Genomic DNA, 12,414 nt, shown 5'->3' on the forward strand with positions numbered 1-12,414 from the left:
TGGAAGTATTCAATCTGAGTAGATGATATACAAACTAGTAGTAGGCAAGATAGATTCTGAGCTAAAACTTTATGCTTGTTAATCCGAGTGTTTATTGTCACATGTCTGCCCTGAAAAATAGAATAGATTCGGTAGGTCATGAAAGGACGCTCAAGCAAGACAAAAGTTGATGCACAGTGCAAACGGTACAATCTACGAGATTTTGTAGACGTGATTATTTGTATGATTTCTAGTATTTACATTCATTAAAAAGGGGAAAATCATTTGCTTTTCGGTTTCAATCAATCACTCGACCCAGCAACAAGGTTCCCCTTCAAATGTGAAATACCAGTGACAGTAGTTTCAATATCTGTCTGCAAGAATGTGAGAAGTGTACTGAATGGTTTCCGAAGACCAACATTCATATTAGAAAAATAAAAAACTTCCCCAGCCGTTTTCATGATCGGATACACTGGACTCGTTCTCGCATGCTATCAAACACGAAAGATACCTCTTCGTAGCATTTTGTAACTAAGCCCCTAGATTCAATTTTGCGCCGTGTTTATTGACATTCTTTCGAAGATTATTTTCGTATACTGTTGAAAAGCTAGTGTTAGCATGTGAAGGTAAAGTTCGTTCATTATGTCTCAATAGAGAACTCCATGACGGGGAATAGTTGAACCAACCAAACAAATCATAGCTGGCATGCTTGACCCTAAGGAATACCGCCAAGTCAGTAAGTTCTTGGTAGTCTCTACTGCTCAAATCTCTTAATGGAGCGCCATCTGACCATAGTCCCAAGTTAAAAAAGGCATGACGAAGTCTTGCTGGGTTGGTGGTAACGTTGGCATGGCCAGGTTGCTCTTCCATAAATAAAGAACGCATTAATGCTTGGAAGTAGATGCCTATGGAGTGATGCTCGTTGCTTTTCTGAGCCGAGACATCAGGGTCATACATGAGTTCGTCCGACAGGTCACCTAAAGAGCCACCGAGCTTATGTCTGTAGACTGTAAGAAGCAATGGAAGCTTTCGGAAGATATTCGCCTTGCTGAATGTATAAAAATTTGGTTTGCGACAACCTTCTGGCATCGTATCGATGAATCGGATCTCGGAGTTTTTGATCCTATGTCGACGAAAAAAGGTTAGCTGGATTATCACTCTATGCAAGACGCAGTACATTCTTGCTAGTATGACATGACATACCTATTCAGCTCCGCTTGTGTACTATTAACAGTTACTTCCGCACTCCAATGAGAATTAATGATTGCCGCATGTTGGAGGCTGCTGTCAAGAGAGACGCTACTTGAAAAGGGTCTCTGATGACAGCTCCACCAGCAGAGAATGCGCATAGTCTTGGGATCTTCGATCTCGTTGACGACTGCCCCAAAATACTTTGCCATTGCTAAAATCCGATCAATGAAGGTTTCAATCATCTCTAGATCACCAGGTCCAGAAAAGGACATCTTTCGTTCCTGATGCCAAATTATCCAGATCTTCATAAACTCCATGACCGTCTCTGGTGTCTCGTTCTTGATTGAAGAAAAGTTCTTTTGGGATTTTGCTAAGTTAGAATTTAAAAGCTCTTTGATGTATACAATCTTATTCTCTCAGAGGAGCTTCACCACCATCGTTGTTGCGGGGTCAAAGACAATGTGATCGTCATCGGCAGGTGGAGAAAAGAGGTCTTTGTGCAATGCCAGGTGGGAGTTGACTGGACGCGTTGAATTTCCGGACAACATGCGCAAAAGAGGGAAACAATTGAACGCAGTCTGTTCATTGACACAGAAGTATGCAGGCTGACTCGGTGCATCAAGTGGCCTGATGGGGTCTTCGTGATGTTGCAAAATGAGTAGAAAATCTTTGACGGCATAGCGATTGAGGCTGTTTGGTGCGATGAAAGACCGCAATTAGTCCAGATCCTGGATTGAAGGAATAGCGGGGTTTGAACTACCTATTATCCATGGCTAGATCTCCGCCTTTAATATCTTGAAGATCTTTCTTATCAACGTCACAAGAAAGATCTTGGTTATGTTCAAGATCATGCAATTTCGGAGCGTCCAGCTTTCCAAGGAGTTTTCTACAGGTTGGAGTAAATTATCGAGTTCTGCCGCATCTTTCGCGCTGAAAGTTCCTGTAGAGCTTGCCAAAGGTAACAATACTTTCTTGTATAAGATGTCAAGCACATCTTGGGCCGTGGTGGACGACATTCTTTAGGTGATCAAAAGATGCCAAAAAGATTTGTAGACTTGGTAAAGGCTTATCGCAAGGACAAGAGATTTTGCGACTGTAACAAAATGAATAATACAGTGTTGGAGAATATTTTATTGTATCTGACAAGCTCAAACAATACCTTTCTTCAATAGCAGACGTAGCTAAAGAAAAAATTGTTAGAGAGATCGCAGTCGCGTCGTTCTCTTCTTGTTGTATTAAGCAAAGCCTGATTGAAGGTGAAAGACTTGCATTTTCAAGTAGGCTCTGTGCGAGGTTGAGCTAGCGCGATTCTAGTTGCGTGGGTGAATGTCGCTAATAGTTGGGACGAGATAAGGGGGGCCAATAGAATTCACGTGATTTGCTGTCCGAGTAGAGTACATACCTACACACGAAATTTACCAACACTTCCAATAGAAATCAATACTTCATATATTGTAGTAGAGCAAGAGGCATCTGAGCCTTTCCATGAACGAAAATACATAATCGAGGGCTGAGACCATTCAGATATCATAATCGGACTCAATAATTCATTTTGCCATCCACGTGTACATTCTAAGTGAGGAGCTTTGCCTCGGCTCTTCATAGCTTAATTTAATAACAAGCTTGCTAATACTCTCCATAATTATTTTTAATAGCATACAAGATTTACACCTATACTTATCATCTATAACTTTCGAAATTATGAAGTTAAAGGACTTCTATTATTCGAACATAGATTTTAAAGCTATGTAAAAATCTATAGTTTTTTCAAAGTGTAGTCTATATACTACCTTAAGTAGAGTAAATTTGATTTAAACATTTGACATTAAGGTTGATAATGCATCTAATTATAGAAATCTACATACTTCACTTGTCATTTACTTCCGATTCAGATATCGCATCAAAGTCTTTTAAATCTTTAAAATCTTTTAATCAATTATAACTTATTATTAAAAAATTATATCATTACAAAGTTCTTAATTAATACAATAATTCTATCTCTTTGAATCTCATTTTATGAATCCCCTACTCTGCATTTATTAACTGATTTATTATTTCAATTAAGCTTTATATTTTAATGTTCTTATAAAAACTTCATATACTTTTTAGGTTAATCAACCTTCAGTTAGGAATAACATTTTAAATTACATATATCAGAGTCAACTGAAGCTCTCAAGAATTCCTTCTATAGAATAAAAATCCTTTTGATGGGATGTGTAAATATAATTTACGAGTCAAATTAAATGGTTGTTTCCTTTTCATGGATTACTCAATTTGAAAATACGGCCCACGTGATGCATCGAATTCACTTCCGATTCTCTCGCTCAACCGTACAATTTCGGCACTACGGGACATTCAGTCTTCACTGGTCCAAGGTTTCTTGTCCAATAATCTTGTTAAATCTTTCAAGATCTGAGCCCGATTTTTCATTTTTATCGACTTCATACACTACGGATGCGACACATTGATCTTTAATAAGAAGAACCAAACATGAATAAGCGCGGGCTATCATCGGGGTCCAACGACTCAGATTTGGTCAAGTTATGTTCATTCCTTCTGCCGGAGGTTCAGAGAATTGTTAATGATCGCAGGGTGTCGGAGAATTCTCCAATCAGACCGTTGTTAGAAGATATATTGCGCCTTGATGGAATAATACCCGTTCTCAGAGAATTTTCCCAAGCTATACAGTATCCCTCAGTCAGGGGAACACATCCAGGTGGGGAATCAAGTACTGAATTTTCTAGAACTTTGGTTTCTACTTTCAACGAAAGCATTGAAGATGACAGAAACACTGTGCGAGAATATTTGCGCAACAAGCCGGCGAATAATAGCAGTCATTATCCGGTAATTCGACGAGCGAGTAAGCCCTCATCTAAATACATTGGTGCCGCAGTAGTACCACCTTCAAGGCCGATTAAACCTGTTCTGAACACGTCAAAGAAGCCGATAACTAGTACCTTGTAAGTCTTGTCCTTTTATATCAAGTCAATAATAAAGAAAAGACAAGTATTAAATTTTACCTTCATCATAGGGAAATCTCACAAATGCCACCATTGAAAGACCGAAGAATCTACTTTCTCAAAAAGCATGAGACTTCAGACGTACCATACCTGGCACAAACCGAATTTCCAGAATTCATCACTGCGGGAGAAGAGAAATTTTTTCAGATGTGCCCTTTCGCAGGTTTCGCATTTGATGTAAAACGAATCGGGATGTTTTCAGATCCAGATGACAAGGCAATCTATGACCCAGAATCGACCCGAATTAAAAAAAGATGCATTGGTAAAGCAAAAATCGTCTATTTGGCTAACTTGATAGACTCTTCCTATTTCCATGAGATACGAGGCTCTCAGTCTCCATACGTTATAAGAATACTTTGCGGATGGAGTATTGAGAAGATATGGCTGAACACGAGAACTTGGGTATTGTTTGTCGATGGAAAATCCTTCGAGGAGCGGATTTCTTCTGAGGCGGAATTGGATGAAGTGTGTATGCTTGGTAGTTTTCTCGGTGCAAACACAGAGGGAACTGCTCTCTTACGGAAGAGGTATCGTAACCATAGGTCGAAGGAATACCATAGTAATTCTACTAAAACCGGTAAGCACTCAAGATCGATCATTATTGTACATTCATACAGGATTACAGTAATCTGGATTGCAGTCTGACAATACGAGGCTTAAAGGTCTGAGTTGACATGAAATATTCGAATGGTTTGAGTTATTGAACATGAGTCAACCATCGAATTGTTTCCAAATTCGAGATACTCGATCTGGTCTTCAGATCCGGACGACTGGACTCCCTCTGTGCGTGGTTAATAAATTTTGGTCGACTAACTGTTATTTTCCTACAGGTAATTCTCTTCTAAACAAGAGAGCTCTGCAATCAAGCGTATCACCAATGGATGAGGCACAGAGTAAGAGGTTGCGTGGAAACGATTATGTTGCGGACGAAGTTCAAAACGTGACTTCAGACCTGGGATGGCGACATCGTGATGATTGAGGAAATTTATGGTAGAAGTTGATGTTTAGCGTGGCGGATGATGCGGCCGCTTTGGATGGGCTACTGAACGTGGGGGTCCTGAAGTTGGTTAACCATGACTTCCTGGATGATTCAAGGAGGCAGAGAACTTATCAATTTATTTGCAAATCTACTAGCTGATTCAATATTGAGATGATAATGAGAGTTTTGGTGTTTTATTGCGGTGGCAAAATACATATCATTGTTTGTTTCACATAATTGCCCTTTAACCCCGGTACAATTCGATATTAACTCCCAGCCCGTTCTCGATGATGATTTGCATCTCAATTCATATTTCTTCTTAGTTGCGATTTCTCTCTCATAAATATTAGAATCTACCCTCGCTTGACATCCTTACAGGCCTACCTTATCACTATTAGTCCTGGGGTGCGATATGAAAAGATCGCCTCGCAGTCATGGGTAGACTGCACGTCAAGGATTTGTACCTTGAGCCAATGTGATGCTTCGTGGATGCAGCCATCGGTGTTGAAATAATGATGTGATAGCAAAATTCAAGCACGCAACGTCAAAAGCGCATATAAGGTAAGCTGTAGCCATTCAACTCAAATTTTGCTCTATCTTGATATCAGGGTCCTGTTTCTTGTGAACGCGGGGTCCGTCAAAGTGTTTTCAAAATTTCTCACGAAACTATGTCGCAGGTTACAGCGAGGCACTCAGTCAGTCCCTTCAATATCTGATATCTTAATTGATTATTGACATTCCTTGGAAAGTTCCGGTCGTTCATATGGGATACCGACACACATCTCAAGTCTGTTGAAGAGCGAAAGCTTCTGCGAAGGCTTGATGCTGCTATTCTCAGTATTGGATGCTTGGGCTTTTTTGTAAGTAAAGTTATCGTCTCGTGCCTCTCTAGACAACTATTGAAACATTACTGAAACTGACGATCGCCAGTTGAAATATCTCGACCAAAACAATCTCACCAATGCCTATGTTAGGTATAGCCACTCATGTCCTCAATCTCGTGTTCGGACGATCTGATTTGGCGTCTCACAATAGTGGCATGCAAGAAGACCTAGAGATGTTCGGCGATCAATACACCTATGCTGTGAGCCTTGAAACTTCGGATTCCCTTCAATATTGGGTGCATGAACTCATAAGATGCTCTTTGCTCCTCTAGTCGTTCCATGAGTCTATGCATCAACTATTGCTTTCATACACTAGTGCTCACGATATTTCCTAAGGAACATTCTATACCTGCGCATATGCTATCATGCAGATACCATCGACTCTCGTTATTCAAAAAGTCTGACCGAGCTACTGGCTATGTCTCATGGAAATTGGATTGGGAACTTTTACTTTTGCACAAGCTGGAATGCACAGTTTTCCACAGCTGTATGACTTTCGCTTTCTGGTTGGGCTTTTCGAAAGTTCATTTTTCCCTTGTATGCTCTTTATACTTGGCTCGTGGTAAGTAAGCCCTTCATTAATGCTCACACCTGAACCTAACAATGAATCAACACAGGTATACCAAGACTGAGCTCGGTAAGTTCTAAGACATGAATTGACCCAATACGGCAAGTCTCTAATATCTCCTGGGTCTGAATAGCGAAGCGTATTGCTATATTTCACATGACTGCGCCGCTCGGAACAGCGTTTAGCGGTTATCTGGTAGGCAAATCCAGTCCCTGGACTTACTGAAACTCATAAATATGTAGCAAGCTGCGGTTTACACAAATCTTAACGGACGCCATGGGCTTGCAGGCTGGCGATGGCTCTATATTGTATGTGGGGTGAGTATCGTACAATCTTGCTCAAGAATTTTATATAACCTATCTAGATCATGACTCTTCCTGTTGGATTTGCAACAATATTTCTTCTCCCGGATACACCCCATACCACTCGCGCCTGGTACTTAACTAAAAACAAATGTGCGCTTGCAATTGAACGAGTCGAGAAGGCTGGAAAGGCGACCCCTGTACCAATAACACGGGCCAAAATTAGACGCATGTTCACCAGATGGAGTATGCAAGACCAAAATGTTTTGGCTATGAATGACCAGATTGCTGATGTCTCCATCAGGGTGGTATGCGCTTGTGTTGGGATATATCGTAAGGTGATCGTAACCTGCACTTTTCACTCACTAATTTAATGAATTAGCTGTACGGAACGAGTTGTGCAGCAAGTAGCTATTTTGCTATTTGGCTTAAATCCGAGAAATTCTCTGTCACTTTGAGGAACGTCATCCCATCAGGTGCCAGTTTGATATCCGCTTTCTGTGTCATTTTATGAGGTTTTGGGGCAGATTACTCTGGAAGTCGTTTTGCATTTGTGATTGGACCAATGGTAAGTTACTGGCTCGAATTTGACCGTGAAGTCTAACAATTGATCCAAAAAGACCTATGGGCCGATTCCCAATGGTATTCTTGCCATTTGGCCAAAAAGCGTGAAATTGAAAGAGTTTGCTTTTCTCACAGACGGTGTTCAAATCATGACTGCAGTCTTTTAAGTTTGTATTTGTGCCGGCCTTTTCTTATATGATTGCTGATATCAGATGGGACTATTAGTTATGCATGGGCAAATGAGATATGTGCAGGAGATAGCGAGGAGCGAGCTATTGTTCTAAGCAGTATGAATGGGTTGCAGTACGCTGTCAGTATCTTTGGCCATTCGGCTTCAGCAGGATTACTTACTTGTGTGATCGCAGGTAGCTGCATGGCTCCCATTGTCATCTTTCCGCAGACCGAAGCACCCACATTCCGTAGGTGAAATTGAAAGGTTTTTTCATGCAGGACAACTGCTAACTTTTAAAAAGGTCGTGGCTTCCCAGCTACATTCGGATTTGTCATCGCTGCTCTCCTTGCCATCTTACTTATCCAGTTCCTCCACACGCGCGAGTTGAAGCAAACAGCAGAAATAAACCACGAAGATACCGAAGCAATAAGTTCTGAGGAGGTATTACATATCGACGGTGGACCAACTAAGGGATTTGAGAGTGGCGAGTCCCGCGGAGCACCAACAGGTGGAGCTGTTGTTTCCTGATAGAATGCGATGGGAGACCGGTGGTGTAGACTGGTGACGCTCTCTCCATGTAGTCAAGAAGATGCAGTAAGAATTCGAAAGCAAATACTATTGTACCTTAGCCGTTTATGCATCGAAAATCTGGGAAAGGTGCGCTGTATCATTGGTGGCTTGATTAGTAGAGATAGACTGTCATTCCGAGAGGCATACTCATCTAGACTTACATGGAACTTTGAGTCTTCGAGGGAATTCGTACGGTGTACCAGACCTGAGAATTTCGCGAAAGGGTGTCATCATAGAGCTTTGACAGGAGATATAGCACTAGACAATTGAAATAAGCCATAGCTCAAAAACACACCAAAAATGATCATTTTTCACCCTTTTTAAACTTCTAAATTTCCATAGTACAAAGCATGAGAACAAGCCGAACATTGTCTAAAGGATAGATTAAGGGCTAGTTTGGATGTACAAATCCGCGCTGAATCCGCTGAATATTCCGTGCTTTTTAAAAACAGATTTTGAATTTATATTTGAATGTTAAATTACAGATTTTATTAAATAATCCGTATTTTAATGAATTTAATATATTTTGAAATAAAAAGAGGATAGATCACTTTAAAATAACACTAAATAATTCACATTTTTTAATAAATTTGTATAGAAAAATAAAAATATAGATTGAAAATAAAAACTAGAAAAAGCTAGTTTTATTGAATTTATTGAAATAATCCATTCTTTTTATAAGTTTTTATAAACTTTAAAGCCTAAAGTTTTAATATATAAAGTCTAAAGTTATAATAAATAGAGTCTAAAACTATAACGTGATTTATCATCGAGTAGACCATATCATCGAGTGGGCCACTTCAAAATACACCAAAATTAAGGCTTTTTGAATATTCGTATTTTAATAACTAATTATTATTTTAAAAAAAGAAAAAAAGATTAAATAATAATAAAAGATTAGTTTTCTAAAAATCTAGTTTTTATATTAATATTTTCATTTTATATTAAAAAAAGTGAAAATTGTTATGATTTTCGTTATAAAAAAATATTCCTAATAATAATTCTTATATTAATTCGAATTTCTAATAATTAATGAGATTTTTGTAGTATTTATATAGTTAAATTTCATAGTTTTAATTTTTAAAAAATTCTATTAATAAATAAAGAAAGTGTATGATTATACACTGTCAAGGTACGGGTAAAGACTTATATTGTACCATAAGGGTAGAAGAACTATGGAAGGAAGAGATTCTATTTATAAGAAGTAAGGTACATTAGTTGTAGAAGTCTTAAATATAAAGACAATTAATAAACAAATAATTAGCATTGTAATAGTACCCTCTATTCAAAATAATTGATTTCCAATTATAATAATTATTTAAATTAAAAGATAAAATAATATCAAAATATTCTTATTTTTATTATTAAATTAAAATGAATTTTCCTAAAAATTATAATAATTAAATATTGAAGCTTTTTTGATCTACCTCAACCTTGTTTTAAGAAAATAATATTTATATTTGATATAATTAATAAAAGATTAGTAATTAGTTTTTTGAATCTTATTTAAATAAATGAATTAGATTTAATTAGATTTACTAAATGAAAAGCAATAATTATATTTTCCTAATTATAGAAATCTTTAGTGAATTATCAAAAAACTAAATAATATTTTTATTTAATTAAATAATAGAATTCGTTTTTATTATAATAATTAAGGAGTTTATTAAACTTCTATTATTCAATCTCTTTATTTATTTTATTATTATATTTAAAGATTCAATTCTAGTTTTGTTAGGATTTAGCTTTATTAATTATATCTTAATTAACTAATTCTGGTGAGCAATAGAGTAATTATAATAAAAAATTATAAAATATTAGAAAAATCTTGAAGTTAAATGGGAGTTGAAAAAAGTAAACTCGTTTATAAATTTTTAGAATCTTATAGAAATTATTTTATTTATTATTACCTTTTTTTATAGATTGGTTAATTTTTATATTCTAAATACTAATTTATACTTTATTACTCTTTTTATATAAAAAAACATTAATATAAACTCTATTAATATAATCTTTATATCTTTAAATAAATTGAATAATAAAAGCTTTTAATTTTGTTAAAATCAGATTGAATTAATTCATGATTTTATTAGCTTTCAGGAATTTATATTTTTTTTAATATAATAAGTTCAGAGGTATAGGTGAAAAAGATTCAATATTAAAATATAAATAAAATCTATAATTAATAAAGAATAGAAATATACTAATAATCTCTGAAATAATATTATTAAATATAAACTTTATAAGCAGAAGTTAATTATACCAATTATTCTAATAAAAGTTTATAAAAACTTGAAGATATTATTCTATTATAATATTAATCCTCTCTATTTAATTATTAGATTTAAAATAAAATAAAGAAGATTATTTCAAAGTAATTGATAAATACTCAAATAAATATTTTCAGAATTTCGAAATAAATTATAAGTTTTTATCAAATATAATATTGTTAGGTGTTTTATATAGATAATAAATCTTTTTAATAAATCGATTAGTAAGTTTCTCTATAAATAATTTTATAATTAATATAAAATAATATATCTTTGTTAAACAATAAATAATTATAATAATATATTAATACTTCTTTTTATAATATTTGTTGATTAATAATAATATAATATAATCAATAAAAATATTAAATTAGAGATGAAATAATATTAATAAGGATTTAAGGAATTTAAATACTACAAAATAAAAGATTTTAATTCAAAAATAGAATTGATAGACTTATATAAAGATTTCAATTTCCTTTGATATATTAGGTTATTAATATATACAGGAGATAAGATTAATAATCTTAATTCGATTAGAATATCCTGCAGGTTTGGTTGAGTATATTTAATAAATTATTTATATATAAAGTTTAATAAAGAAAGGAAATAAAAAGGTAATCATAATAAAAGATTTTATTATTGATTAATTTATAATTTTGAAAAGTAATTTAAAGGTTTTTTTGAATTAATAATAACTAATAATAAATAATTAGATTCTAAAGTGTTTTGTGTATAGTAGTGATTAAATTAAATGATTTATATACTTTGTTAATAAGATTATTAATTAGCTTTTTAATATTAAAAATAATTATATTTATAGAAATTACAATTAGGTTAATATTATTATTTATTTATTGAATAAGATTTGTGAATGTAATGATATCAAATATTTTTTTTAAAAAAATTGTTTATAAGTGGTTTTTAATTTGATTGTTATTAGAATTAATATAAATTAAATAATCTTTTGCTTTCCAATTTAATATATTAAAGCGAATTATTTTATAATTAGATTAATATATAATATAAAAATTAAAACCAAATAGGAATTCGGCCCATCTTGTTTATCTTTAATTCAGTATTTTTATTAATATAAAGTATTCTAGGTTTTTGTAATTAATAATAATCTCAAATAACTTTTGAGTATTATATAATTTGGGTCTCTATTCTTTTAATAATTTAATAATAACTAGTAATTCTTTATCATAAATTTTATAATTGTATTTAATAATATTATATTTCGAAAAGAAGTAGGCCACTAAATATAAACAGTTCTTGTTATTATATTGTAAAAGTATGCTATTTGTGGTTTAATTTGAAATATTTGTTTTGATAATTATATAATGATAATGATTGAATATTGTAAAAACTGGGATAAAAGTAAAGATATATTTCAATGTTTTAAAGATAATTTTTTGATTAGTAATTCAATTCTATATATTCTTTTTTTTAATAAGCAATTTAGAGATTTTATGATTTTTGAAAAATTTTGAATAAAGTATTAATAGAAGTTAATAAATCTTAGAAAATATTGAAAATCTTTTAATTTAATTAATAACTTTTATTCAAGAATAATTTTAATTTTATTAGGATTTATTTTTATATTACTAAAAATAATAATTAAATCAAAATATTTTATTCTCTTTATTTCAAATTTGTATTTATTAATATCAATTTGTAATTCAATATTAATAAATCTTTAAATAATTTTGTAGATTTACTTTTAATAATTTATAATATTCTCAAAATCGATTAAGATATTGTTTAGATATACTATATAATTCTTATTCAGAAAATCGAAAAGAATATAATTGATATAGTTTTAAAATGAGATAGAAGTATTATAAAAGCCAAAAAATATTATCAGGAATTTGAATAAATTAAAATAAATTATGAAAACGATTTTTTATTTATA

At 33.3% G+C, this 12,414-nt stretch overlaps 3 protein-coding genes across 3 annotated transcripts; 2 read left to right on the plus strand and 1 right to left on the minus strand.

Annotated features, from left to right (window-relative positions):
* Positions 1 to 510: 510 nt before the first annotated feature.
* Positions 511 to 1,941, minus strand: EAE97_005552 (uncharacterized protein; the record flags this gene model as incomplete). The annotated part of the gene is made up of 4 exons (XM_038876064.1): positions 511 to 1,102; positions 1,183 to 1,577; positions 1,602 to 1,860; positions 1,931 to 1,941. The coding sequence occupies 4 exons, from the start codon at positions 1,939 to 1,941 to the stop codon at positions 511 to 513; spliced, it is 1,257 nt and encodes a 418-aa protein (XP_038733401.1).
* Positions 1,942 to 3,660: 1,719 nt separating this feature from the next.
* EAE97_005553 (uncharacterized protein) lies at positions 3,661 to 5,169 on the plus strand (the record flags this gene model as incomplete). Its single annotated transcript, XM_038876065.1, has 3 exons — positions 3,661 to 4,130; positions 4,202 to 4,767; positions 5,021 to 5,169. 3 exons carry the CDS (start codon positions 3,661 to 3,663, stop codon positions 5,167 to 5,169), a joined length of 1,185 nt encoding a protein of 394 aa, XP_038733402.1.
* A 668-nt stretch (positions 5,170 to 5,837) lies between these two features.
* Positions 5,838 to 8,187, plus strand: EAE97_005554 (uncharacterized protein; the record flags this gene model as incomplete). The annotated part of the gene is made up of 15 exons (XM_038876066.1): positions 5,838 to 5,864; positions 5,919 to 6,029; positions 6,100 to 6,143; positions 6,205 to 6,253; positions 6,539 to 6,615; positions 6,671 to 6,690; positions 6,755 to 6,816; positions 6,864 to 6,938; positions 6,986 to 7,169; positions 7,228 to 7,256; positions 7,306 to 7,399; positions 7,451 to 7,491; positions 7,544 to 7,625; positions 7,700 to 7,906; positions 7,961 to 8,187. The coding sequence occupies 15 exons, from the start codon at positions 5,838 to 5,840 to the stop codon at positions 8,185 to 8,187; spliced, it is 1,329 nt and encodes a 442-aa protein (XP_038733403.1).
* Between the last annotated feature and the right edge of the window lie 4,227 nt (positions 8,188 to 12,414).

Source organism: Botrytis byssoidea (genome assembly GCF_014898295.1).
Source record: "Botrytis byssoidea strain MUCL 94 chromosome Unknown BBYS_009, whole genome shotgun sequence".
Taxonomy (NCBI): domain Eukaryota; kingdom Fungi; phylum Ascomycota; class Leotiomycetes; order Helotiales; family Sclerotiniaceae; genus Botrytis; species Botrytis byssoidea.